The sequence below is a fragment of the Styela clava genome, chromosome 6 (genome assembly GCF_964204865.1).
Source record: "Styela clava chromosome 6, kaStyClav1.hap1.2, whole genome shotgun sequence".
Taxonomy (NCBI): Eukaryota; Metazoa; Chordata; class Ascidiacea; order Stolidobranchia; family Styelidae; genus Styela; species Styela clava.
Genome location: NC_135255.1, coordinates 5,614,053 through 5,641,271, shown reverse-complemented (window position 1 = coordinate 5,641,271; position 27,219 = coordinate 5,614,053). Strand labels below are relative to the sequence as shown.

At 34.7% G+C, this 27,219-nt stretch overlaps 2 protein-coding genes across 6 annotated transcripts in view; one reads left to right on the top strand and one right to left on the bottom strand.

The window, feature by feature from the left end:
- The window catches only part of LOC120331168 (cytospin-A-like), a 72,291-nt gene extending 54,473 nt beyond the window's left edge, over positions 1-17,818 (top strand). For 3 of the 5 annotated variants that reach the window (XM_039398214.2, XM_039398212.2, XM_039398216.2), the window contains 14 exons: positions 5,132-5,252; positions 5,463-5,622; positions 5,712-5,853; positions 5,987-6,130; positions 11,429-11,522; positions 11,742-11,899; positions 12,692-12,877; positions 13,043-13,162; positions 13,505-13,829; positions 14,173-14,354; positions 14,819-15,281; positions 15,396-15,515; positions 15,720-15,964; positions 16,301-17,818. In XM_039398214.2, the coding sequence (XP_039254148.1) occupies positions 5,132-5,252; positions 5,463-5,622; positions 5,712-5,853; positions 5,987-6,130; positions 11,429-11,522; positions 11,742-11,899; positions 12,692-12,877; positions 13,043-13,162; positions 13,505-13,829; positions 14,173-14,354; positions 14,819-15,281; positions 15,396-15,515; positions 15,720-15,964; positions 16,301-16,612 (2,772 nt within the window). In that variant the 3' untranslated portion in view covers positions 16,613-17,818. Of the gene's footprint in view, positions 1-3,860; positions 4,062-5,131; positions 5,253-5,462; positions 5,623-5,711; positions 5,854-5,986; positions 6,131-11,428; positions 11,523-11,741; positions 11,900-12,691; positions 12,878-13,042; positions 13,163-13,504; positions 13,830-14,172; positions 14,355-14,818; positions 15,282-15,395; positions 15,516-15,719; positions 15,965-16,300 lie in introns of those variants that run through there. The other 2 variants (XM_039398217.2, XM_039398213.2) reach the window with 2 other exon arrangements.
- Positions 17,819-22,627: 4,809 nt separating this feature from the next.
- LOC120331221 (uncharacterized) lies at positions 22,628-26,719 on the bottom strand. Its single transcript, XM_039398295.2, has 6 exons — positions 26,563-26,719; positions 26,011-26,189; positions 24,328-24,532; positions 24,079-24,151; positions 23,833-23,975; positions 22,628-23,389 (listed from the first exon to the last, which is right to left on the bottom strand). The coding sequence occupies exons 1-6, from the start codon at positions 26,693-26,695 to the stop codon at positions 23,319-23,321; spliced, it is 804 nt and encodes a 267-aa protein (XP_039254229.1). The 5' UTR covers positions 26,696-26,719; the 3' UTR covers positions 22,628-23,318.
- Positions 26,720-27,219: the final 500 nt, after the last annotated feature.

Below are 27,219 nucleotides of genomic sequence, written 5' to 3'. Positions count from 1 at the left end.
TATTTCCTATGACATGGCTCATAATAATATACCAACGTGATGAGTATTGCGACGGCAATATTCAAGGCGCCTATGGGGATTATATATGGATTTGCTGGCAATATCTTTTGATACAAATTCGTAATCCCCTTTCAAGCACGTAATAACTATGAATGCTTTCTAGTGGTATCGGAAAATGGATTATGTTGAGGTGAAGATTACGTGTATTTGAAACATATAAGGGTGGATACACAGCGACCTTATACGTATAATAGGTTTTGGTGGTTGCATCACGAATAATTACGAAGTAAACAGTAGGTAATGTCATTTGAGGTTAGCTAGATCTGCATCTGTAGAGTACAAGAATACCGGTAGTTGCATTATGCTTGTCTGAAGAAGTCTGATCTCAGTTAGACAAACGTTATAAAACATTTGTGATAGTGTGCAGTTGGCAAGACTCTTGAATCACATAGAGAATACCTACCTATACAACAGCATTTCTCTGGTATTGTATAAGATTGTAACTTAAATTAGTACTCAAAATTACTTTCAATGTTTCTTATTCTATTTACGTTGTTCGTGGTCAGGAGAATGACACTTGTTGATTGTCATCACCACTCGGTTTTCGGTGCCGTATTGCATTTGTCAAATGCTGGCAAATTTACCGTTAAATTTTGTAATTATCACAGAGATAGTTAGGTGGTGTTAATATTGTAAAATTTCCCGGGACGTTCACATGATTTCTAAGTGTAAGCGGGAATACGACTTTTCAGTTTTTATTGAACATTTATTATTTTGTTATTGTTTGCTCAGAGTTAGTTCACACGTAAAAAGTAACAATTTCATTTCCTAGAGATTTCCGATTAAGGTTTGCCACCCCTAAAAATCTTTTGTTTGTTCGTGAAACTAAGATGTAGGGTTACAGAATCCGACTAAGGTTCGCGGTTACGCCACGTAGGTATGCCACCGTCTAGTCTGCATCGCCAAGAGAATGATAATGGATTGACGGGGAAAGCGTCCGCCGTCCGAAAAGGTCGCACTTTTCGGTGTGATGTTTTTATTGTATCGAAGTAAACAACAAACTGGTACTGTCTCGAATGACAAACTTTTTTAATGTGAAATTAGACGTATTAAAAGATCGTTGTCATCTGTGGGGTCAAAGGGTATTATAGCTGACAGACAAGTTGCGTAAAAATGATGCCGTTTTTAAACGATTTTGTATTATTCAAACAGTTATGCCAACTCAGGAAAGGCGAATGGTATAGTTGAGTTATTGATTAACATTGACTTCTTACTTGCCTGATATTTAAATCTCCTTCGATACACACAATCGCAACAGCTCAAGATTACTTTTAGCCTGAAACTATTTTGTTATCTCCTAATTGTCATTTGATTGGATACATTTATCACCGTCTCGATGGGTCAGACGGTTTTGCATTGTTCAGCAAAGACGTAAAACCTTTTTAATTACCACCCTTGGGAGAGTCGTCAACATCATTTGGAACGGATTGTAATGGCTGTAAGGGGCATCGTAAAAGTTTCGCAGTGTATACTGTTGCACAGCGTTACATCACCTCACTCACTATCATTTTGATATCTAGACTCTGGATAATACTGAATGATATTTTTTGGCAATCAATATCGTAGGCCACTTGTCGAAATAAGTTGAAATTCAGTGTTCGAAATATACGAAATCCTTGTTGCTAGAAAGCCTGTTTTAGGACTTGGCGCGTAATTCAATAACTTGACGTATTTTACCAAGAAATCGCGATAAAAGTACTAGCAAAAATGTTTGAAATTGACATCATTTTTGGACGAGTGACTTCGTGTATGTCCAGATGAATTAGGATGGTCTGAAATTTTAACTCTAATTTCTTATTATAGTTCACATATGTGTAGTACATTTAGTATATATATTAACGTGAGAATGGAAGATTCAAGCAGGCGAATTTAGTAGTCTATTTTAGTTTTATGTGAAAGTAAACAGGTTTTGTCGAGATTGGTTGATTTGTTTGTAAGCGAATATTGCAAGTCATTCAAATTAGATATGACGACCAAAGGGTTAGCTCCAGTGCTGCCACTCGAGCCGAACCGGGTGCTAATTTCCAACTGTTTGTCCAATTTTTTAAGCACCATCTCATTCTGTCAATATTGGTTGGTTTTGCTCTATCGCCAATAGCAAACAGCGATAATCCTACACCACACTTACTCAAGCGAAGACCGATCATAAACGGCGACCAATACGCGCAGCCGAACCACTGATATATTTCGCTCGCCTATATATATTGAAGGCAGTTCTCTCGATTTCAGTCGATCTGAAGTCGGAATTTCGTGCCGGCTGCGCGAGTCACCCAAGATGTGTATTACGCCGGCTTAACGGACTTTAAGACGTCTGCGGGGAGTCAATCAAAGACAGCGCTGCTTTCAAAATAGCATTTGACGATGTCAGATTTAATTTTAGTTTAAATGAAGGCAAAGCGTCTGAATGGAATGTTAATTAGTTCGAGGATGCATGCTCCCGTAGAATAATTGAAATAAATGCTTTGTGAGACGAATATTTATATGGCTTATAATATTTCTAAAGTATACAGAGCATTTTTGTAGCGGATTTCGTAATACCAAGCTGAGAAAATTATTTTTAAGAATTTTAGATGACGTCATGTGTTATTTTGATCAAAAAAACTGTATTGTACTTGAAAATTATTTTAGGAGATAAATTGAGAATAAAAACATCACGATAAAACGATGAAAAGCATTGTCAATATTCAAAAGCAAGTTTGAGAAACTGGCGTTCACGATGTTGTAAATATAGATAATTAAAAAAAAGAAACGAACAGGCTTTCCGGAATAGTATTTTATTTGTTCAATATTTGTTTAGAATTTGATATTATATTTTGATTTCAATAACTCTGTCGATGATTGATACCAACGTCCGTATATTCATAGTTCACTTCCGTTCACACAATACAGTGATAACGGACTGGTTCATCCGCACATTGGCGACAAAATTTGAAAAGAAAACTTTTACGGTCTTCATGACTATGTTTCCATCCAGTATGTACTATTAGGCAAGGTAAGATAGATTTCATACTATCGGTGCAACAGAATATATTTCTTGTTATCGATAGAACAGAACAGGTGTTATCGTATGACAAAACCATGGCCCTCGTTTAGTTACCATGTCAGGTATGAATGAGATAGCAAATTATACTTTAGTTGCATGATATTGGATTGCAAATGAAAGCCGTAACCGACCATATATTCTCCTCTATTACCTTACTGTATTGAGTTTGTTATTTCTTTAACATGCACGAAACCGTAACTCAAAATCGACAACACCCTTTTTTTCTATGTCGTCGCATGTTAGGGTAACATGAATTTTTTTGTGAGAATTATACACCCTATTGTCTATATGTATATCTTCACCGCAAAGAGGATATTTCGCTTTTGATACGAAACACTCCTCCGAGTGTTGCGTTATTTGTATGTGAGGAGAATAGCTTTTCTGTTGAACATATACTAACAAGCTTGATCCAATTTCAATCAATTCAGGGCCACGGAAATCTAAGTCAGTGGTATAAATCGTAATTTGCGTTCGTATGGGGTTGTGACATCTGCCCTCTTTAATATTAAGATTTATTGTATAGCACCAATCGGCCGTTAAGTTTCTATTTTGTGTTATTTTTGTAATACTGATTTTTTCATTTGTTCGTGTTTGCGGGAAGAATTTTACTTTCCGGCAACCGACAAGGCAACTCGTTTATAATCGCCGTCTCGCTAAATATTCCCACTTCGTGTGTTGTGTCTAAGTTCTATATCCTGTTATTCAGAATACTTGCTTTTTTATGAATTACGTAAAATTTTAACTAACGTCTGAATTTATTTAAATATTACAGAATATTTTGAATAGTACAGTCTTTCATATTACGTTTGCTTGTTATTTTGATAGTCTTAGCACTGTTGGAAAAGTGCTTGGTCGGAATTTAACGTAAAAGTCATTTTCATTTTGGATTATGAAGCAGGTATTGGCCGTCGACCATACCCCTGTTACGAATTCTGGCCCTGATTATAATTTTTCAAAGGTAAGTTAGGACTATGTATATTTATATTCTGCGTATAAAGCGTATACCCATATTCTTGGCAATGTACGGGCATCGTTTTGCAGATGGGCATGCGCATTGTCTTTTGAAATTCCAGTGACCGTCATAAAATTTCTGATATTTGCTAAGTCTTCGGGAGTATTTTCTCACAAGTGAAATAAATAAACTAATTGAAATCGCCATGAACAAAAGATTTCAGGAGCTCAAAAGCCGTCCCCATCGCGGTAAGTTTAGTTCAGGTGGGGCGACATTCATACCATGTCAAGTTTGCCTATTACTTTAAATGTCACTTTCGCCCCTATCAATACAATATAATAGATTAAAGATGGCTAAGAAGTTTACTTTTGAAATTCTTTCTATGCCTATGGTGGTCTGGTCTGTTTGGATTGATTTTAAACGGTATTTCATTGGAGTATGCTATGATCAAATAGGTGTATAGTACTATAATATGCATAATACATGGGTGTATCATGTCTGAAAGTATTGGTTTGTGTGTGGCCCTTAAGTGTTAAGTGTAAAGCTGTACTTATACCAGCATCCCCACCAGTCTTTTGTGTGTGAATTTGGGCTACTTGTGGAAAGCTACTTATCACTGTTTATGCCCCTTCTGTGTACATTATTCTATAAGCTTATCGCAAAATCTTCACACGGTTTAGCCGGGTGTGTTTAGACAGTAGCCTGCTTTGAGTGTTTTTGGATATCATGCCATAAATCGTTGCGACGTAAAACAGAGCATGCAGCCGGTGCGTGATTTACCGGTGTGTGGCGTTACTTTACGTGCGTGTTGCCACAGAACGTGACTTCAATTTTTTTTGTTCATCCATATCTGAGTGTGTGCGTGACTTTTTCATTGGTAGTGCTGTAACTGAATCTGAACTTTTATGTAAAAATATATGTTTGTATACTCCAACAATATTTGGGTAACTGTTTTCATTCATAGAAAGTCTAATAAAATTTGAACCGAAATCTGACATGAAATTTCTTTTTTCAATAATCAATCAAATTCTTAAAAACCCATTTTAATGCAAAATTTTTAATTCTACTTTTTTCAGGATGAAAATTTGAAGTTGAGAGAACAACTTGACGCGATGATGCTTTCAATGAGACAAAAAACTGACACTGAAAAATCATTGATGCTTTTGCACAGACAGGCTGCTAAACATAACATGCATGGTAAGTTGTGTGCTATTTTTGCAGTACCCCGATGTTTTTGTCAAAATTTGCAATAATATATATCATACTGTTATTTACCTTTTATAAGCAAGCATAGAATACCCCTTTTTTATAGTGGATAATGAAATGCGATACAATTTGATAATCATATATGGTGGACCACCACGTTAATATTAACACTTTTGCTCACTGAATTCCTCTTTATTTTAGGTGCTGATACAGATGCTTCTTCTCATGATGGAGATGCTCTTGGTTCTTCCATGGAAGATCTTGCATCTGCTAGCGTATTTCCTGTATCAAGAGGGACTTCACAATTTGGATCTTCTGAAAATCTATTAGAAGTTGGAAGCAACTGCGACACTCACTCAAGGTCTGATACATTTTTCTATTATTCAATTTTTTCAGAAAAATGGCACATATTTTTGTATGAATTTGGCTAAAAAATGATTATTTATTCAGCAGGGCTGATGACAAGCTTCCACCTTCCTCTGATGGAAGTGAAAATTCATCTGCAGCTGCTGTAGTTTGCTTGACAGAGAAAATTCATAGAATGGAAGAAAGTCAAATTAGTACCAATGAGGAATTGGAAGCAACGGTTCAGGTAGAAAAATAATTTGTTTAATCAAATCAATAACAACATATATTGATTATTATTTGTCACAATGGCAATTCAAATCTATTTGAACTTGGATTTTTTCTAGCTTCACTTACCTTCAAATTCCATTAAATTTTAGGAATTGGCAGACTTGCAAAAATCGGTGCCAGAATTGACCACTGACAACACTCGTCTCAGACAAGAAAAGCAATATTTGATGCAGAAGTTATGTGAAACAGAAAAGAGACTAGACCAGAAGGAATCTGAAGTCCAGCATTTAAGGGTAAGTGCAGATACCCATTAAAATTCGTTAAGTCAAATTATGTTTGCCCAACGAATGACATTGACAACTACTATTGAAGCTAATTCTGAACTGGTGTTGTGCTATAAAATTGTGGGAGGGTTTTGTCTGACAATAGCTTATTAATTTTTAAATTAATAGGTATTTTTTTGTAAGATTCATATATTAAGTCATTGATTTGGTTTTGGTAGCCAAACTTTTCATAAAAATTAGAAGTGAAGAAAAAGGAAAAAGTACTTCTATGAAACATGCACTGCAAAGTTTGACCCAGATCCGCATCCTGAGTCACCTAAAAAAACAGAAGGCGTTTCCTGATGTAATTCGACTACTTGATGATGTGCATGCTATGTTGAAGTCACTAACTGATTGTTATGTGTGAAAGATGCAGTCTTCATATACCAGTATATCATAAAAAAGGCTCGATTTGTAGAAGATTTGTCTATTGGGAGTTTATATTCTTATTATACTATATAGTGATTGAGAACTTTGTGAGATATACAAACTTTTCAGAGTAAAATAAATTCCTTTTTGGAATTATAAGATTTTATCTGTCTGGGTTGTGTGCCAAATTTTACAGACATTGTAATAATTCTGAATTATCTGTGTTCTAAAAATATTACTATTTTGAATATTTTTGTCTATTCTCCATTTTTCAGACAAATTCAACTGTATTATAGAAAAACTAAATTCTGTTTTTAAATATTGGTCTTGCGGGAATAAAATGTAGAAATTCACGAATTTTTTAGTTCCCACTTATCTGCTATCACATGGTTTGATGAATAAAAACTCTTATCTGAATTGCATTACTGCAATAAAAGCTGTACAGTTTACATAACAAAATGATTTTTATGCAATGCTGTCACTATTATATCTACAGCTCCCATGAGATTGCACGTTGATACCTATTATTTTTTATCTGAAATAAATAAATATGTTTTAAATATGTACTCCTTGAACGTATAGGCCAGCTCCTGCCCTAAAAGGGCAAGTCGGTTTTGGTATATCACATTTTTGTGTTCATATTTGCATTTATGGTAATGTTTTCATTGCTCAAATGCCATTTGTAAGCTTGTAGACATGCAGCATTGCATTACAACATTTCTCTGTATCGTTTGCGTTCGCTGTATCAGATAACACTTATCTTGAAATTTGATATTCAATAATCACGTCATATCAATAATTGTAAAACCTAATTGCAAAAAATTGGTAATACGATAATATGCTGTGGCATCTAGAAATACGTGGCATTAGATGTCAGTCCATAGTTTACCTTGTTAAAAGCAATTTGCATTTTGCAAAATGATGTCTAATTTGCATATCGAGATTGTTACTGTGAATTTCGACATCATATCAGTTTTCGTTACTGTATTAAAAGGTCATCGGAGGTTGTATGCTTGCTTTGTGAGCCCTTAGCATTTTGCAATTCCGATGAAACATACATGATACATGCATGTATGACATGATTTCTACTATTTCTATCTATTCATTCATTACAGTGTTTTACTTATGCTTCCCCATGCAATATATGGAGCAGCACATGCGGAATATTTCGGTCATCATAACCAATTAACTGAATTATATTACATCATTAACTTTTACAATAAATTGGTTTGCCGTAATTCTGCCAGAGCTGTTTCTAATTAGTATGCTTTGTACAGGCTTACAAGTATCATTAGTATGGTATTACCCATAATTATAATGCAACATAGATCATATGGCCATAATTGATCAAGCACGGGTAGAGAAAAACAGTGCCTATATGGCACGGTTTATCTCCTCTCCATATATGATTAAATATATTTTCAAGGGTGATCTGATTTTGAATATCAATATGGATATTGAAAGTTCATGAAGGTTCTTTTTGTTTTGATTACTTACAGATTCTCAGTACAGTAGAGACCATATAGGTCTAGGAATTGTTTTTCTCTGTTTTGTAATTACATATATTACTTGGTATTCTCTGGGGATTGTGTTCAGATATATATTCCCATCATTATGAAGGTATAGAAGCTTACAAATATTGTTGGCATCCAGCTTATACGTTCAATATATTCGTGTTATAAGTTCAATATATTGCAGGGGTGTCTGGCAGTTTGTTTGCTATCAATGGTTGGATAGTATAAAACTGTGAAGATTACTTTAATAAGGGTTTTTGATAGTCAAAAAACATTTGTAAACAAATCATTTTTGATTGATAAAATCTTTCAAAATGAATGGTTAGATAAGTTTTTTGAATCTCAAATATGATAGATGATTACCCTACATCATGTATGAGCCTTTCAGGCAGGCATTATGGATATAGATCATTACCAGAAAGGGCTACAAAATTGAAGTTAAGTATGTCAGTTGTTTGTAATGGTATGAGTTGTTTTTTATATCCTCGGCTTTATATGTGAATTTTTTTTTACATGGAAACACTTTCTTGAGCACCTTCTAAATGAATTGCATAGTTAGTGCCTGGTTTATTGTAATATCATTCAAATGAAATAATCTATAATGATTGACGAATTAACATGATACCACAAAATGAATTGGGCTTAAAACAATGGATTAAAAAGCTTACGTTTACGAAACTTACTGCCTACGCAATCAATCAAAATCTTGAAACGATTAGTGATGCTAAAATTAGTTATTCGCATAGGAAGAAAGTCTTCGGAACATTTTTTCTCTATTTTGAGAAAGTAATGCTTTCCCTTATCATTTTTCTATTTATAGATTTTGTGTTGTGGAAAATTTAGAAAAAAGGGATGATTATGTTATTTCTAATATTGGATTATACTAGAAAATACTTTTTCTCCAGTAGCAGTTTTGATATACTGAATCTCTGTGTCTAATAATATAGCTCAGTGTTAAAATTTGTTTTTAGTTGAACACATCCAGAGAATGAAATGTATTGTGTTAAGACTTAAGCATAGTAAGTACTGCCATGTGAAATTATTTTAGTTTTAATTATATAGTTAACCATTTTATATGTTGCGAGTATTCATTATTAATCTTGTCATTTTAAATTTGGAACTTTACAACTTTACATATGTTGTAAACATCTATTCTATGTGTTGAATCAAATATTCTAGATTCCAGATTAGGTAAATCCGGACACTTTAGATTCAGGTATAAGTCTAGTAAGGTCCATAGGTAAATTTTATAAATTATGCTTTGAATATATTTAGATCATGTCTGTTTGCTCATGCCTGTTTAGTTGGTGTACATTCTTTAGAAGCATTTCATCAAACAGCCCAGCCTTTTATGAAGGTGGTTAATGACCTGGTTGGCAAACATGCCGCGCCCTGATCGACCTGGGTAATGTGTTCGGGGATCAGTGAAAGGCCTTGTCCTTAAAAGTTTTCAAATGGCTTGTGACAACATAGCGAAATCTTTTTATTTGAGCAATATAAGTAAACATAAAATTTTTGGTGTGTATCTGTGTTTGTTTGCTTGCTTACTGGACATTGCGGAATATTCAGAATTAATTATACAGAATTTTTATTTGTATGTGACTTATTATTCCTTTCTCAAGTATAGCCTATTAAAGAAACATGTGACGTAATTTAAATACTATTATTTTTCCATGCATAGCCCTTTGATGAAGTGTACATTGTTTGTATAATTTTTCAATGGCCCTCACTTGAAAGTATTACTATGCTAATTTGATGAAGATTTCCAAATCTGACGCAATCAATTAATCAATTTAATGTACAATTGCCAATTTTATACATGTATATCACATGCTTCATACTCGTACTCATATTTGTTATATTTCATCACACTTCAAGACTTTAATTTCACAATTACGGTAATACCCACTGTCCCACACCTTCAGTTCAAACAGATTTCTAAGTTTATATCTTAAAATTCCTTTGAAATAAGTAAGGCATATATTCAACTAGTGAACAACAAGGTTGTTGGATTTGTTTGGATGATTAGTCTTATTCACAACTGGTCTTTGATCACTCGGTCAAAAATACTTGTGGCTGGCCACAGCATTATATGAAACAAAAATAGAAATGTTATGTTAAAAAATGAACAACTCTTAACAAGTTAATTAAAAAACTTGTAAATATTAAATCATTGGAATATATTAAATTATAGGTTGTTTTAAAAGTATATACCAGTAGTTATAAATTTTTTATGGCATTCCTAGTTTCTGTACAATTAGGAAGTGAACAAGTAACTGCAATTGGCCAGTCATTTCGTTTGGTTTCCAATGGAATGCTATTCTATTTGTAGCTAATTCATAACCTAAAGAGAATGGCTCTTTTGTTCGTGTGCAATTCGTGTGGGAATTGATTCAAATATAGTAAAGAATTTTGGATTGTCTTTGTAGTAACTGACGTCTATTAATAAATATGTGGATATCATGAATTTGATATATAAATTTAGTCATTAGCTTCACGTCTCAAGTAAAATGTTGACAGTTTGGATTATGTTTTGTTAAATTGATTCATTTCTTTTGTATTGGCGTGAGAAATGGCAGGCTTCATCGAAAAATACTGCCTAACAAACATGTGAAGGGTTTTTCCATTCATATGATTTGATTATTTCTTGAAAGAATTTCAATATACTGTTTTGAATGTCTTCAATTTGACAGTATCTAATTAATTGGTATTTTATTGATCTATTTTTTTAAGGTTATTGATTGCACAGGTGATGGTTTTATAGGCCTTAAGTATTGATAAATGATCTTATGTTATGTCGACAAAAAGAAAAGACTGAATTTAGTTAGGTTTGAGTTAGGTTTGCTTCTTGCGATGTTCAGGCGTGAAGTTGCGTTGAGTCGAGCTCAACGCCGATATTCTCCTGTAGAACGTAGAAGTCAGTCCCCAATGAAGGTGATTTAATTGTACAGTAGTATTCTATAGTGTGTTGATATGGCTTTCTCATGTTGCAGATTCTTTTCTTTGTTTCTGGATAAGAAGGTATATATTATTGACTTGAAAAGGTTAATAGATGTGATTGGATTAGATTTTTCCACATATAAAATTCAGCGATTTTTGCAATGAAATTTGTAAATTTATTGTTGAAATTAAGTAAATATAGTTAATATTGAATTCATGGTATTCATTGGTATTGGAGCCAACCTTGGTTTATATTGTGGCTATACATTTTGATAATAGCATGATTTTTTACTTCTTTATTACCGGTAAGTCTATCAACATGCGTTTTTTCGATGTGACTGGTGTAATTATGTGACAAGTCACACCAGGAAATTTTATCTAATTGGGGCATTAATGATGTAACGCTTTCATCAGTTTTATAAATTATCTCATTTTTTTATTTCAGGTTATTCTGAACGACAGATTGAGGGATGATCCTGACAAACCATCAGTCGAACAACAATACATGCAATTGTTGGATGAAAGAGAGCATTTGTTAGGTAAAAATAGGTATATTTCAGTGTTTTATTTTTCAGTTTGTCATTGTCGCACATTAAATTCTAATTTGATTGCACAATTGTGAAGTGCTATATAGATAAAATAGTATTATTGTTCATTGTCATTTTTGTGTCTGAATTCTTTAAACTTTAAAGTAAGGAGGTAAATATAAAAAATATTGACTTTTCATTGTAATTTCAAAGTTTTATTCTTCACCTCAGATGTTCAAGATGAAACAAATGCACGTTTACGAAGCACTGAACAAAAAGTAAAAGAGACTCATGTTCTTGCAACAGCACTTGAAGAACAGAACAGAAAATTAGAACGTGAAATGGCATCACTCACTGCAGAGAGAAACAGGCTTGAAAAAACTATTCAGGTTTGTAATTTTATTATAGTCATTGAAAATCTGTGTTATTTCTGAAGAAGGGAACTCACCTTTACTCTCCCAAACTGGACTCTTGTCGGGGGTACATAGCTCTTGCTAGAAAACTCAATAAAATAAAATAAAAAAAGCAAATTATTTTGAGTTTTCTTTCACAAAGCTTTTAGACATTAGTAGTTTGATAAATCTTTATCTCCGCTGGCTTTTTTTCAGAAGTGAACTGAAATCATTTGTAAAATCAGATAGCGAATTGACTTATTTTACATATTTCAGTCTATTGACTAGCTGCATTCCATTGCCATTGACAAGACTTGTAAATCCCTAGAGTCATATTTCCGGTGTTATATTACAAGCACTACTCAAGAGTCTATCATTGTGAATATGCCAGCATTGAAATTACATCATTTTATTAAATCATTCATGGATTTTGTAATTTCCGTTAACTAGTCATGGGAACAAGAATTTAACAATGAATTTGCCATGTAAAATTATGTCTGTGTATAGATATAGTAATCTTTGCAGCAAATGTGCAGAAGTTTCTAAATTTGTACCAAACGTGTCATGTTCTGTTGGAATTATATTTGCAGTGTGTTCTGTTTATTTATGGAAAAATTTAACAAAACATGCCGCCATCTTGAGAAATTCAGGATTCGAAATTTTTTGCTGGGTTTTTGTGGCAATATCCCTGCTGTTTTTTTGAAGTTTATCATTGTTTTCATCTGGAAATCTTTATTGAAGTTTTACATTTAGTTAATGACAAATCTTTTTTTGTTACAATACTAATAGGATTTCCGTGAGTCTGGTTCCGATAGAAAACACAGTGTAACCATTCAACACCTTGAAGATTGTTTGCATCAAGAGAGAGACAGAGTTTCTGAATTAATCAAGAAACAAGCTGTTATGGCTGCTGGGGATGCAGGCTCTAGTGAGGAATTGGTCACCTTGTTGGAACAACTAAGAAATGAAAAACACGTAAGTTATGTTTCATAGTCTTTAAAAAACGTATTCATTATTATTTATTCCTAATTACAGTTCCCAAGAAATTTGATTTGATTATTCTCATGAAGTAAATATCGTCTTTAAAGTATGTTCTATATGGGGCCTATTATACTTAACAATTCCATTTTTTTATGTTAGGATATTGAAGAGAAATACATTCTAGCAGAAGAAGAAGCCGGTCAATTGAAGGAAGAAAATGAGAAGTTAGATGATAAAGTTGCTGAATTAGAAGAGGAAATTGAAGCTGCTAGTGCTAAAGTAAGTAATAAGGCTGTTTATTTATGCTAAATGTGTTTAATGGCAGGATACATTGATTTCTCTTGCCAATATGTAGGTGCAAATAGGAGGAACGTTGGTGTATAAATTTATCTACATGTTGATAAAGTTTTAGTTTCAAAAATTAAAAATTCAACTTTTATGAAGGTAGTTTTAACACAATTATGAAATTGAATCAACCCATATATTACAAGTTGACATTATTCTGATTTTATTTTTAAGAAGACTCAAAATAGAAAGCGTTATTCGTGATTATCAATCCTATATATTTTATTAGCATTGCTTATTAGTCTAGTAATTCACAACAAACAATTTCTGTTACAGACAAAGAAAGATCTTTCAGAATTATCTGAAGTCATTGATCACCTTCAAGAAGAAATCAGGTTGCGCGTCGTTGATTTAGAAAACGCAAAAGAGACAATTTTTCTCATGGAAGACGCTGTAGAACAAAACATGGCTGTTAAAAAACATGACAATCATATGATCAGTAAACTTCAAGCTCAAATATCAACCCTAAAGGAAGAAAAATTCCGACTTGGTAAAGAAATTCATCAGCTTAAGAAAGAACAAAAAACGCAATCAGAAGAATGGAAACAATTTCAAGCTGATTTACAAATGGCTGTGATGATTGCTAATGACATGAAAGCAGGTAAGTTATTATAACATTCTAATTTTCAATTTATTTATCCAATTCCGAATAAGAATGATTTTGTTATTAATAAATAATAATTTATTAGGTTACTGTCAATGATAAAATATACAAAAAAAACTTTTGGAATCTATTCTGATAATAAATATAATATATGTAGCACAGTTCTAAAATATATCTTCTAACCATGAAAGTTTTTTTTATTAACTGCAATGGCTTAAGACCGACATGCTAGATGAACCATACCGAATGGCTAAATCTAAGTAATGCTGGAAAACACTGATTAACTATTGGATATTTATTGTTTAATTTTCAGCATTATTTCATCCAAATTCTGTTTCAGAAACCCAAGCTGAAGTTGCTCGTCTTCGTGAGGAAAATCAAATGTTAGATGAAAGGATAACTAAACTTCAAGTTGAAAATGAACAACTAAGAAGAAGAAGAAAAACAACATCATCAATCAATTTTCCGGATCCTGACCGTCGACAAAGATCAGTGGAAAAAGAGCTAGCTGCACTTAGAGAGGTAATTTCATTAAATACAATTTATTGTGAATTTTTCCTAAAGATCTATAATTGCTATTGGGATATGTCAAATTTTTACACAAAAATATATTTTTTATATCTGTTTTCAATAAATGTGCAAATTTACTTTTTAAGATATATCACAATAATAAACATTAATTTTTATTCTGACACATAATGGAAATGTAGCATCTAGCATGGTATGTTTATATCAGAATTATTGGAAACGGGTACTTTAAATAATCTGGAAAATAATTCCAAACATTCTAAGTGGATCTGTCCCACAGCAAAAATACGATTTTTGAAGACAAAACAGAAATTTTTCTTTTTTTGCTTAAAATATATTGTTTTTGACTATGTTAGATTTTAAAATGTAGGTAACATGTATCATTTGATTTAACATGCTTTCAATGGCAATGGCAATATGTATTAAAAGAGTCATTAAACTATTCATACTTTTTCCAGAGCTGGGGTGTTACACGCCGCTATGGTGAACAACATTCTCCTGGTGTTCAATCACTCATCAAATCCTTTGACAATCACATCATGCAAGTCTCTGAACAACAACAACAAAAAACATCTCCACCCGGAAGTCCAGGATCCCCAACCACACCAGAACCTAGGACCAAAAAAGCAGCCATGTCTTCAGCTGACCAACCCGGTCCTTTTCCAGCATCACAATCCAATTCGTTCCCTCCATCCCAAAAATTCAGTCCTTCAAAATCCCTGGTTAATCTTGGAAGTGCACAAAAAACGGCTCAATCGAATGGAGCTACGAATAGTCCAGTCATGGCTGAGGTTGCCCCGATGCAACGACATCATTCTATGTCATCAATACAACAAGATCCACAGACGGTGCTGTCGAAGATGGGAAATGTTCAACATTCAAGCAAGCCTGGGACTCCTGATGGCAAAAGAACAAGCAGCAGTGAGTATTTACTTGTTGGTATTCTTTTGTATTGCTTATAAAAGCATTGTTGATAGTTCATTACTCTTTCGATTATTGTGAATGTGAAGATTAAGGTTTTTTAATTTATTTCAGACGCTGATTTGTCCCAGCTTTCCTCTCTCTTACTCGCACGCGGAGAAAAAAGAACTTCTTCAAACCCTGATTCGAGGAAACAATCATTCGAGTCGAGAAAACCTCTCGCTGGCGGTTTAGGTAAGATATTAGGGGAAAGTTTTTATGGATCTCAATAGTATATGGGAAGTAATTTATTTTATTTTGGACTTAGTTATTTTTTTTCCGAAATACTTACATGAAACTCGTATGTAAAATTAGGAATGTTCATTTTATTTGAAGTAATCCAAATTAGTACAATCATTCAGTATTAGTAATACTTATCAATCAATATATTTTGTGTAGATTTACGCCTCGATCGTCTTTCACCTTCAAATGCCCCTTCTTCACCCACTCCATCAGTTACTGGATCAGCTGCGACAGCCGAAGGTCGTGACAGTCCTATTCATCCTGCTGCATCAACACCACCAGTACAGATCAGACGTAGAGTGATGTCCACACCAGGAGGAGACTCACTTGCAACATTAGCTCGTCGATATGGTGGCTCAAAAAGAAATGCTCTTCTGAAATGGTGCCAGGAAAAAACAAAGGTATGTAAAATATATTTAACGCCCTTTCTGAATGATTTATGGTACTGTTATATGGATTGACATAAAGACTTGTTTGTGAAATAGTGCAACATATCAGATTTAATTGCAGAATTCTGGCCTTGTTACTGATATGTGGCAGCTAATATGTTGAATGCTGAACATCCTGAAAGAACTTGAGGATTTATTGTTATTAATTGTAATTACAACCAAATGTTGCTCCACTTCATTCCTTCCATTATAGTTGATACTAATTTGCTCAATATGTGTTTTTTGAAACTTTGTTCATTTTCAGTATTTTCTGTGAATAATAACTAAATTACATGCGATTCTTTACAGGGATATGCTGGAATTGACATCACTAATTTCAGCAGCAGTTGGAATGACGGACTTGCTTTCTGTGCTCTCGTTCATTCTCATCTTCCTGCACACATACCATACGACACTCTTCATCAACAACTCGTCAATGCCACAGACATGAAAACAGTAAATATGCTACAAGCCAAAAATTTTAGACTTGCTTTTGCTGCAGCAGAAAGTGTTGGTATTGAGCCGTCCCTTACTGTTGAAGAAGTGACAAATACAGACAGGCCAGATTGGCAAAGGGTTATGCGCTATGTCACTGAAATTTATAAATACTTTGAAATGTGAGTAAAAAAGACTTCATCTTAAAAATAAGTGAAATAGTTGAAAGCACTTCGAAGAACAGGAATGCATGAATATGGCGTCAGATATTTGTTTCTTCTGTGCGAGAAGTTTAACATTGCCATTGTTATATGGTCGAATCGAATAGATTCCTCCAATTCTTTTGTGGCGACAGCTCTTATTATAATACTTGAAACTGGGATTTTTCCCTGCTTTCAATAGTTTAAAAACAGGGATGATCAGCTGCTTTTATATATTTGCCAAGCTCATAAATTTTTGTACCAGCAGCATATCTTTTTTAGTACATCTTACTTAACAACCGAGTGGAATACTTTTATACACAGCAGATTCACAAAACATTGTTCAAATCACTATTTAACTTGGGGGTTAATTGTTCAGTCCACATTTAGCATTTTTTCAGCATTATCCTAGTTTATCCTTTCATGCTTTATGGTTGGATACAGTTTAGAAATACAACAGGGGCACTGCTTAGCGCCTTTACTCAGCATCCATGTTTCCAATCTAATGTTTAATAGCATCGCTGTAATTCATGTTTATATGTTGCTATTCAAAGGTTTGAAATCCATATTCTCTTCTTCTTTTTGCTCTAAAATTATTCTTGATATCTGCTTTTTCTCTTGAGTTATATTGAAATTTTTTTAAATCTCCATCATACTCGGTCCATTTCTGAACATCAAACTTGGTGGATGTGGCTGCACGTTTTAGGGAATCTTTACTAAAATTGAATCTATTATTACAATCACTGCAAAATCAACCTATTTGCACCAAACTAAGGCTGCTTAATCACTTTACCACTAACATACAAAAAAAAAATCAAACCCCGATTGGTTATTGCTGGATTAGGCTTGATTGACCTTGGGTGGTGTATAAATTATCTTTCTTCATTCTCGACTCGATCATAACATTACTGTAATCATTCGAGTTGTCCCAAAATGAATTTTGCACCGTTCATGCAACGGTTTATCTAAGCGTTTGATATGCGTTTTGCCACTGTTTCTGTTATACATGAAATAGGCGGGTGAATATCTTGTGATGGCGTTATAACGTGATCCTATGACGTCATCAAAATAATCCGAAATGTTTTTGATTGCTCTATATATTATCATTATTACTACTATTTTGTGTTCACACTGTGATAAATGTGTCTGTGACGCTCAAATCGTACAATAAATATACTGATTCAAGAAAATATTTCCTGTTCTTGTATTCATGAAATAGGACAGATCGGGTTGGAAATAGTGTCTGGTAACTCTGGACTGAGCTAGACGTTCATTCCGGTATATTTATGCCAGGTTAGGCAGGAACTTAGATATTTCTATCTACTCTAGGTTGATGTGTCCCTATGTAGGTTCCCCAAGGACGGGGAGGTGCGATTTTAAAACAATTGCAGACCTATGTAGTCGTTTGGTACGAGATTGCTTGTTATTCTCAACTCCAATGCGAACAACTCTTGATAGCTTTGCGTGAAATCCGAAAGCTTTGGGTTTCATGGACCTCTATAAATCAGTTGAATTTTCACTAAAAGAAGTTGTCACTATGTTATTCAAGGAATGGCAAAGTGGAGTATTTTATGAATATTGTTCCGTTACAGCTTACTGGCTGTTGAACCAGCCAAATAGCATCGTATAGCCCCATAAATCATAACGAACTATTTCGAACGCTACAAATAAAAATGTTTTACACTGATTAACAACTTTCCATCACTTTTATGATTATGAATGAAAAATATCAGTAGCTTTATAATATAATGTTATATTGCATTCACTTTCAAGTTTCAATGAACCAAGTTGTTCAGAAATAGTTTTCAGTGGTATATCTACTTATAGCTTGTGTCGCGGACTGAAGTGTCCGTGTTTATATCGTGTGTGTATTAGTGTATATATATGTTTTTATGTTTATAAACAGTTATGTTGACCCTTGTTTAATGTTGTTTTGTCGGATTTGGACTCCGACCGCTTACTACACGTGAGAGAAAAACTGTCTTTCGATCTTCTTTCTCCGGCCGTCGGGCTGGAGGTCGGCCGTGTCTTTAGTTCTTCAGTGATGTAATCTGTTATGCTGTTTTAAGTTTGATATTGGAGTTGCCGTACAATAAACAACCAATCCGGAATCCTCGTCTTCTGATTCATCTACAACCAGAGTAGCAACATCTTCAGACTGTGACACTTGCTACAACTAGGTATATACCAGAAAATTTTAATTTGTAAAATATAGAATAATTATTACAATATAACCATTTGTATAACAAGAGAGCAATGCTCAAATATATGAACACGAAAGCCAAAACGAAGTAGTACGGCTATGCTCTCTCTACCCTACCCTCTACCAGCCTTCACGAATCCGGAACCGCTACAAGATTTCAATTTTGATGATGTATGTTATCGCAGACAAAAAACGATTACCTTATAGCCTACAATTTTTTATAATTAAATAAGAAGAATGGCCTTCTATCGAAAAATACAAATTTTAACCACTGAACATTTCTAAGCAAGTGGTCAATAATGAGAGAAGCTATTTTTCATGGTGACCGTACATTTGAACCCATGCGTATATCCACGGGTTCAATCTATATGCGGGTGCTAAAACCCATGGGAGGGTTAGTATGGGTTTAACTATCCGTGAAACAAAAAAAATTCCATAGGTGCAATTGTCATGGGTTCAAATGTACGTGGGTTCAAATGTAATGGAACCATTTTTCATACGGTAACAACAACAACAACAAGAGTTCAAGTATATATATGACATGAGGACCAAAACGAGATAAATAGTTTACCATTATGAAACGTTACCGTGCTAATTGTCCTACGACACAACACCTTAGCACATCAGGTAAGGGCTGTTTTAAAACAAGGGCTTGTTTTAGTCATTTTTTTTTGTATTTTTTTTATTGAAATACCCCCTGCAACGCCGTGAACCTAGGCTTACCAGTAAAAAGTAAAAGACTTCCTCATATTATTTCTGTACTTTCATTTTTCACTCATGTACGTTTTCGCATAGGCTTCCCCATTCTGCCATTTATGCTTTTCTATTTCATGACTGCAACCTCTTTCATAAAAGTTATGCATTGCATACTTAGCATTCACTTGTTACATGCTTGGTAATGTCATATTCTGACTACTCATCCTGTGACATTAGCAAAATACATACCGGTTATTCATTGCGCCAGTAATTTTACTGTCTGTTGACTGCTTCCGAAACGACACTCGTTGCTGGGCAGCAGCGTTATTTTTCATATTCTGTCCTATCATATTAGCCACAAAATCTTGCTGTGTTTGCTCTCAGCGAGGCAATCACTAGATGTCGGTAATACGCCATCTATACGAAATGAATCAGAATGGTTCTCCTTATGTCTTTAGTTCCTATTACTAATTTGTTGTTCTCTTCATGATTGTGTTTTTTGATTAATTTTTTCTGAAAAATTGTTTCCTCGCTATATTTTCTGCTTAATTAAGGTGTCGTTGACTAGATGACTCACCGAGTCTATCGCGACCCCTCATCAATTGCTATGAATCAATGTTTTCCGTTTTTGTTAGTTTTTTTTTATTTTTGTGTGCGTTTATTGCTTTACATTGATTCTTGCACGGTGAAAATAAATATCTGAATCTGATCGCGGGCAGCCTTCGGCAAAACGAGTGCGTTGCGATAATTGAGAATATATATACTTAGATCGGCGGCAACCTACGGATTTAGACGATGAGGCACCCTAGGATAGGATAGGATGGGATTTACATATTTATCCCCGGGGAGAGGGAAGCCGATAAGGCGGCTTATCCGTATGGCGAACCACGGCCTCTCGTCCGGTTACCATTCTAAGTCGGGTATGGGATTAGTTATATTGTTTGTTTTCGGAAGCATGGACTTGGACTAGTCTATGCTAATTGTTAGACCCCTCTGATACAATGACGCCACAACTAATCTGTTATGGCGTCATACTAGGGATTTCGAGTTTATGTATTGACGTTTTTTTCTGAAATAAAGGAATTATTACGGTTAAAACACTTGGTTAATTTAAATTAGCATACTTTGTTTTCAAGGTGAAAGGGATAAGGTTTTTTCAAAGTTATACAAACTCATTTGTTCGGCCGTATTTCAATTTTCGCAGGGTGGTTTCGTCGCAGGGTGGTTCACGTAATGGCTTATCAGTTTTGTCTTTTGTCAGTTTTGGCATAGGGAAGGGTTTATTGCGAATAAGAAGCGCTTGGCAAGTTTTTACATCTATTTTTCTTGTTTTAGTTTTGACCTATTTAATACAAAAAATCAAACAATACAGCCATTTTAAACAAATCAGGCAAAAAAAAAACTTGATTCAAAACAATTGTTTTAAAACAATTATCTTTGAACAAATCCCTACGAGGTAAGCACACTTTTATTTCGCAACCTAATACCCCCAAAAACGTCAGACTGGCACTCCAGGGCTATATCAGATTTTTATCAATGGCTAACCTATACTTCGCAGATAATATCTAACGTGACAGTATTTACCAACGATTTAAGAATATATATATACTTTTATATTAATTCATGCAATCACGATCATTGAATCTTTGTCAAGACAGTTTGTTAAATGGCTAGGACCGTTAGATGGCAATAATGATCAGTAATAGCGCCGAGAGATACTTTTAAAACGAAGAGAGTTTAAAAATGAAGAATAACAAACCAGTTGTGTGAATGTATGTTTATTAATGATGAAGAGTGTATAATAGAGATGTTGAGATTGAGTCTGTAGCAAACAAACGCCGGATTCTTCGTTTCTCATATATATATCTATATAGCCGTTACATGGTTTAGTGACACAAAAGATGAATACAATGGTCTACCGTCCGTGAATCCTTTTTCATTTGCACACGTTATTTATAAATGTCAAAAAACAGACGAAGCGAATATTTCTAATAGCTGCATGCATTCTATGATTGTTTCTCCTGAGAGTCGATTTTCTTGTTAAATGTTTACTTTTAATATGTAAACGGTGACGTAACAATTGATATTTTAGGTCCGCTTATACACTATTTACACTTTAGATAGATTCCCAGACACGGCTTTAATCCAAAGGGATGCAACATACGACCTGTGGGCTACTTCACGGTCCGCGGAATTTTTCTTGCTTTTTCTTATTCGCAACGGCACGATCGGCATTTTTGACGTTGAGTTACGGCAGGCCTGCACAACATACGGCCCGCTAGATACTTCTGTGCGCCCGCGGGTGGTTTGGAAACACGCCACTTCTCAGGTCTAACAATCAAAGCCGGCATTGTTATGCAAGCGCGCCGCTACTCCGATCATATCTGAATTCGTGATATTTATGTTTTGCACTAGTTTCAATAAATATCGAACTTTGTGTGAAATTGGTGTGCCCTTCGCGACCCCTAAAATCCGTCGCTCGACCCCTGTTTAAGAAACCCTGATTTAGATATCTCAGTATTCAGACTGAATCACGCTTAAAACAATATCGGTATACAATCTCACACCCATTAGTGCATACTAGCAACCTATTAATAACTCCATTATTTTTTACTAACAGTTTATGAAACTGCAGTTTCTTTTTGTTGCAAAGTTTGCGGCCCGCCGGGCCTTCAGATTTATGCTGCGGCCCTCGTGGTAATTTGAATTGTGCAGGCCTGAGTTACGGGCTACGTCAAACTTGGGAGAAATTTCCTATGGCAAGAATTTAATAACGTGATATTTCCTCATTGGTACCGTTTTATGATTGAAAAGGTTAATCTGTCTACCAGTGATAAAGAGAGGTTGAGTATAAATACGGATATTCAGCGCTCATTAGTCAACATACAATATCACCCGACCATAAATTAAAAAAAAAACTATGCTACTCAAGTTAATATTTTAGATCAACTACGGCTTGAACACATTCTTCGAAATGTGTTTGGAAAAGAATACTTATGAGGCAGGCTTGACTATTCGTTTGAGTTATCGGTGCCTATAGTCAGTGGCGTAGCAAGACTCTCGTGATCCCCCCCCCCCCCTCCCGCAAAAATGTTTCGTGGAAATGACCCTAACAACTCTCGGACATAAGCTAAAACAACGCTTTTTTTATTCCGTCAAAAAGCACAACATGTCGCTATTAAAAGGCAATGGTAACCTGAAATTTGCCGTTTATCCTGGTTACTTTAATTTTTTTTCATACGTGCTACCTCTTGTGCCTTCTCTTGTGCTTTTTCTGCGTTTCTGTGCGCAACTGAGAGGTTTTGTTTTACATCATTCTGACAGCCTTCGCAATTTTGCCGGTACGATCAAACCACAAGACACCGAAAATCGACGACTCCCTGGCATTGTTACGTAACAAAACGATTTGAGCAGAACTAACATCAACATTATAAGATGTGCATTACTGGTTTTGCAATGCAGCTTTTGGTTTTGCGGCTTAAATTTCTAAATTATAACCGCTTGGGCCCCTTAGCGGGGTTGCGGGGGGTGGATGCTACGCCACTGCCCATAGTACCCTGCATGCGACATTGTTTCGAATATAACACAACTCCTATGTTGGATCAACTCTTTATTCTTGAGGACTTTGTACACATTTGACAGGGAATGAAGATGACAGTAATTGTGGAACAACGCGGACCAATCAAGCAGTTAATTTTGAAATCTTTCATGTAATTGTTGTACGCCACAAGGTGGCTTCTTCGATCACCTCTGCGTGGCTGTCACGGGAAGCCAAGTTCAAATACTGCGCGAACTATTTTTTATTCATCACGTCTTTCACAGACGGATGTAAAGTATCTTGAAAGTTTTCGAATGTCGTTGATGCTGGAATAAACATGTGGATTTTTAAATTGAGTATTTTATTTCGTAGACTATCGGTGCTGAATTAGATACAGACGATGTTCGACTTAAAACGGCAAATGTGAAAACGCAAGATCATCTTTACATACCCGCCTCCAATGTGACAATTTAACAATATGATCCATGTTAGTCTACTCTAGAGGCTTGGACAACTCAATTCTAAACTGATCGATTTAAATAGGTAGAAGGATTAGTGTTATACTGGACTTGGAGGAAAAGCTTATTATACTCTTACAGACAATGTTAACACAGTTTTGCTGACTGGTGCGAATAAATATCATCATGGAGATACATGGGCTAAAACGTCATACAACCATACAATAATTCTTTTCCTTTATAATATAACTGATAGGCCTAATTCCTAGGTGTAATATATATGGAAAGCATCCATTTGGTAGTTTATTCACCTGATTGTTTATTTAAAAGCATTTGTTGTGAGAGTGCCAAAATCTGCGCTGAAATATGCGCATATTGCGGATTCCATGACAAAGGCATGATTGGAGATGGAAAATATTCTTGAGTATGATTCTCAACACAAACAGGGATATGCCTGAAAAAGAACGTTACGAATTCAAAACAAGATTTATCAATTGACATACTGAGTGATCATTTGGTCAGTATAAAACCCATTATAACATTTTTACAGCACATACCTCGAGTTACTGGATCTTGAATGTGCAGTTGTACTGTTGCGCATATTTTTCATGGAGTAGTCCTCAATCTTTTCTGAATAAACAATAAAAGAGGATTTTATTACTCTTTATTGAAATGACCAACATTGGTATCACACCGATTTATATCCGGTCTCATGTTTGTCACAAATACAGAAAATATATTCAGCTTAACTAACTTGCATTACTGTAAAAATGTTATATTTCAGGCCAATCATTTCAGTTGCATACCTTGAAGTCTTATGCTGTTTGAATCGTGCTCACATTTTTGGGGTTGAATTTTTGAATTAGAATCAGGCGTCTCAACTGATTTATCATCGGTTGAATGTGTTGAAGACTCGTGCTCCGATGCAATATCATCAAGTTGTTGTTCTTCTTGTATATCATTCAAACGTTGTTGCTTGCGAAATTTTGCTCTTCTATTCTTGAACCAAACCTACAAAGGTTTAACATTGAGTTTTTATAAAATCGCTGTAGAATATTTACTTCTAAACTCAAGCAGGAAGAGATAAAAGTTCCTTGAATTCTATTCATCAGGGTCAATAAAATGCCCAGGCCCGGTACGAAGCGTCGCGCTTCACATAGGGTGAAGCCATATTATCGACTTCCCTTTATGATATATATACATCCTGTTCATTTTGATTTTAAAAGCAACGTCAATGAACTTTCAGACAATGCTATTCTTGTTGTTAAATTTTGTTAGAATAAGCGGTTTGAACGACTACAATACTTCTGTACTTCAGTTATGCATACTCTAGTCCTGTGTTTCCCAACCCGAGTCCGCGGTCTCAAATGAGTCCGCGGAGCGTTTGAATGAGTCCGCAACGAGCCAGAAATTCACTGCGAGCGGCAAACGTTTTTGTGGAACAAATCAGCCAAGTTACGATTTACGTTAGAATTTACATAAAACAAAAAATGCAAGTTTATTCACATAAAATTAATCGGGTAAATAATTACTGGTTACTGAGTAGGGCTGTACATATATTCGAATATTCAACTATTAGAATAGCAATTTACTATTCGAAAATTTGGTAACATGTGACGCTACAGGTCACTTACGAATTTCCGACGAAAACACACGAGTCGGCACAAGCATCGATAGATACCTAAGTGGTTGTTTTTCTCGCGAGTTCGAACAACGAGGACGTAGGTATTGCTCTTCATTCGTCAACACAACCGCAGATTAAAATGATCACATTTAAATTAATATTAAAGCAAGGGGATGAATATGTAATTTTGATTTACTAATATACTTTAAATATATTTTTATTAAGTACTAAATCAAGTTCTACTTTCTGGAAATTTATATCAGATAGTAGGATTTTTCTGAAGGCGATAACAAATTCGCAAGATCGCAAAAATATGTATCAATAATAAATTTAATCGGGCAATATATTCTCGCATTAATATGTTCGCAGATTGCCGTGGTATTTTAAAGAAAGAATGCTTTCATCTTGTTGTAAGTCGACGCAACCGCGAGTTACCAGGAACACAATTAAATTAATACAGAAAGCCATTTTAAATTCTCGTCGTTGTCATGGATTGAATATTATGCGACGGAAAAGTCGGCTTTTTTAACCAACACGTAATTGCGACGAATTTCGGCATTTGAAATGCGTTAAAATTCTGTTGTGTTTGGTTTTATTGCTTCTTCACACAGAGTACGGTTGCAATAAACGCACCCTGAGTCCGCAAAGGTTTTCGTCGGCGAGAAAATAGTCCGCGACGAAAAAAGGTTAGTCTTGTGACTCTAGTCTATAGCGCATGCGACGCCAAGTAAATTTCAAAAACATATTAGCTGATATTGCAAACTAACGATAGGCCACCTTTGTATGTAGATTTCGTGCTTTCAATATCACGAATCTCAGAAAACTTTTCGATGCAATGTCGATGAGATGCATTTTCAATATGTACCTGTACTCGTGCTTCGGGAAGGTTTGTGAACATTGCCAATCTTTCCCGAGTCATGACATCAGGATATTGTGTTTCGTTGAAGGTTGCTTCTAAAGCTTTCAGTTGATCGGTTGTGAAGGCAGTTCTACTTCTTCGTTGTTTATGTGATCGAAATCCGAATCTTGACTCGAAAACCGCTCCTGTTCATTAGCAACATTTTTGTATTAAACGTTCAACATATATATACATACATATCTATAGCATTAGGCAGAGAATTAAAATTCAGGCAAATCATGTCGTTGCTCGTTTATTTCTTCGGGAATACTTTTAAAACTCTATAAATTTAGGCTGAACAAATGCTTTTACCTCGTGTTGTTCGTTCAACTCGAATATATTCTATCAAGTTAACACGCCCCCAGCACAAATTCTCAAGTGCTGTTATAACTTATGACGCCTACATGATGCAAACAGATATTTTTAGAATTGTTTTTTGTATTCGCGCTTCATTTACGTGACAATGATCTGGAAGCTTGTCTGGGCAATCAAAAGACAAACAATGATCAGTAAACATACCTGCAAATTTTTCAAATGAAAGCGCCTGAGATAGTTCCCCATAAGATGCCTGAAAGAAGGGGTGTTGACACGCGAGTTGAGCATAAATTGATTCGGGAGTAGGATGAGCATTAGGAAAACTTGTACGATCCATTTTTATGATAATATTTAGATGATAAATATAAATCTGTATAATGTATAAATTTGTGATAAACAATTTCGAGCAAGTGGCGAAATGATAATTGGACACTTTTGTTCCTATAATCAAATATATTTTAATCATTTATGTAACAAACTATAAAAGCAAGCGAATCCGTAAATGAATAATTCAGAAACTAGTATCAGCCTGCATACCATAACGCACAGATAATGCTCGAATTTAAAGTCATTTCATACTTTTTCACGACATTATTCTGAAAAGAAGTAATATGTTCATGACCAACCACTTGGCTTCAATTTCTTTTTATAGCTACATAAAGCTACTTCTGTAGGAAATATAGAGGGAATAAAATAATAATTCAAATAAGCTCCTGACCGACTCCTTGACATAGCTCCCTTCTTGTGCTTCAGACTGACCCACAACATAAACCAATGCTAATGAAAACAATTCATACTTCTAAAGTTCTATGTTTATATCCGAAATTGGCAATGGTTTACAAAACTATCCCATACTTATCT

Bases quoted from the DNA above. Each gene is read 5' to 3' on its own strand.
- LOC120331221 (XM_039398295.2), bottom strand. From the start codon at position 26,695: ATGGATCGTACAAGTTTTCCTAATGCTCATCCTACTCCCGAATCAATT. The intron at 24,533-26,010 runs GTACATATTGAA...AAACCTTTGTAG, and splicing joins TTCCCGAAGCACGAGTACAG to GTTTGGTTCAAGAATAGAAG. The intron at 23,390-23,832 runs GTGAATAAACTA...TGTTTATTCCAG, and splicing joins GCTTTTAAATAAACAATCAG to CATCAACGACATTCGAAAAC.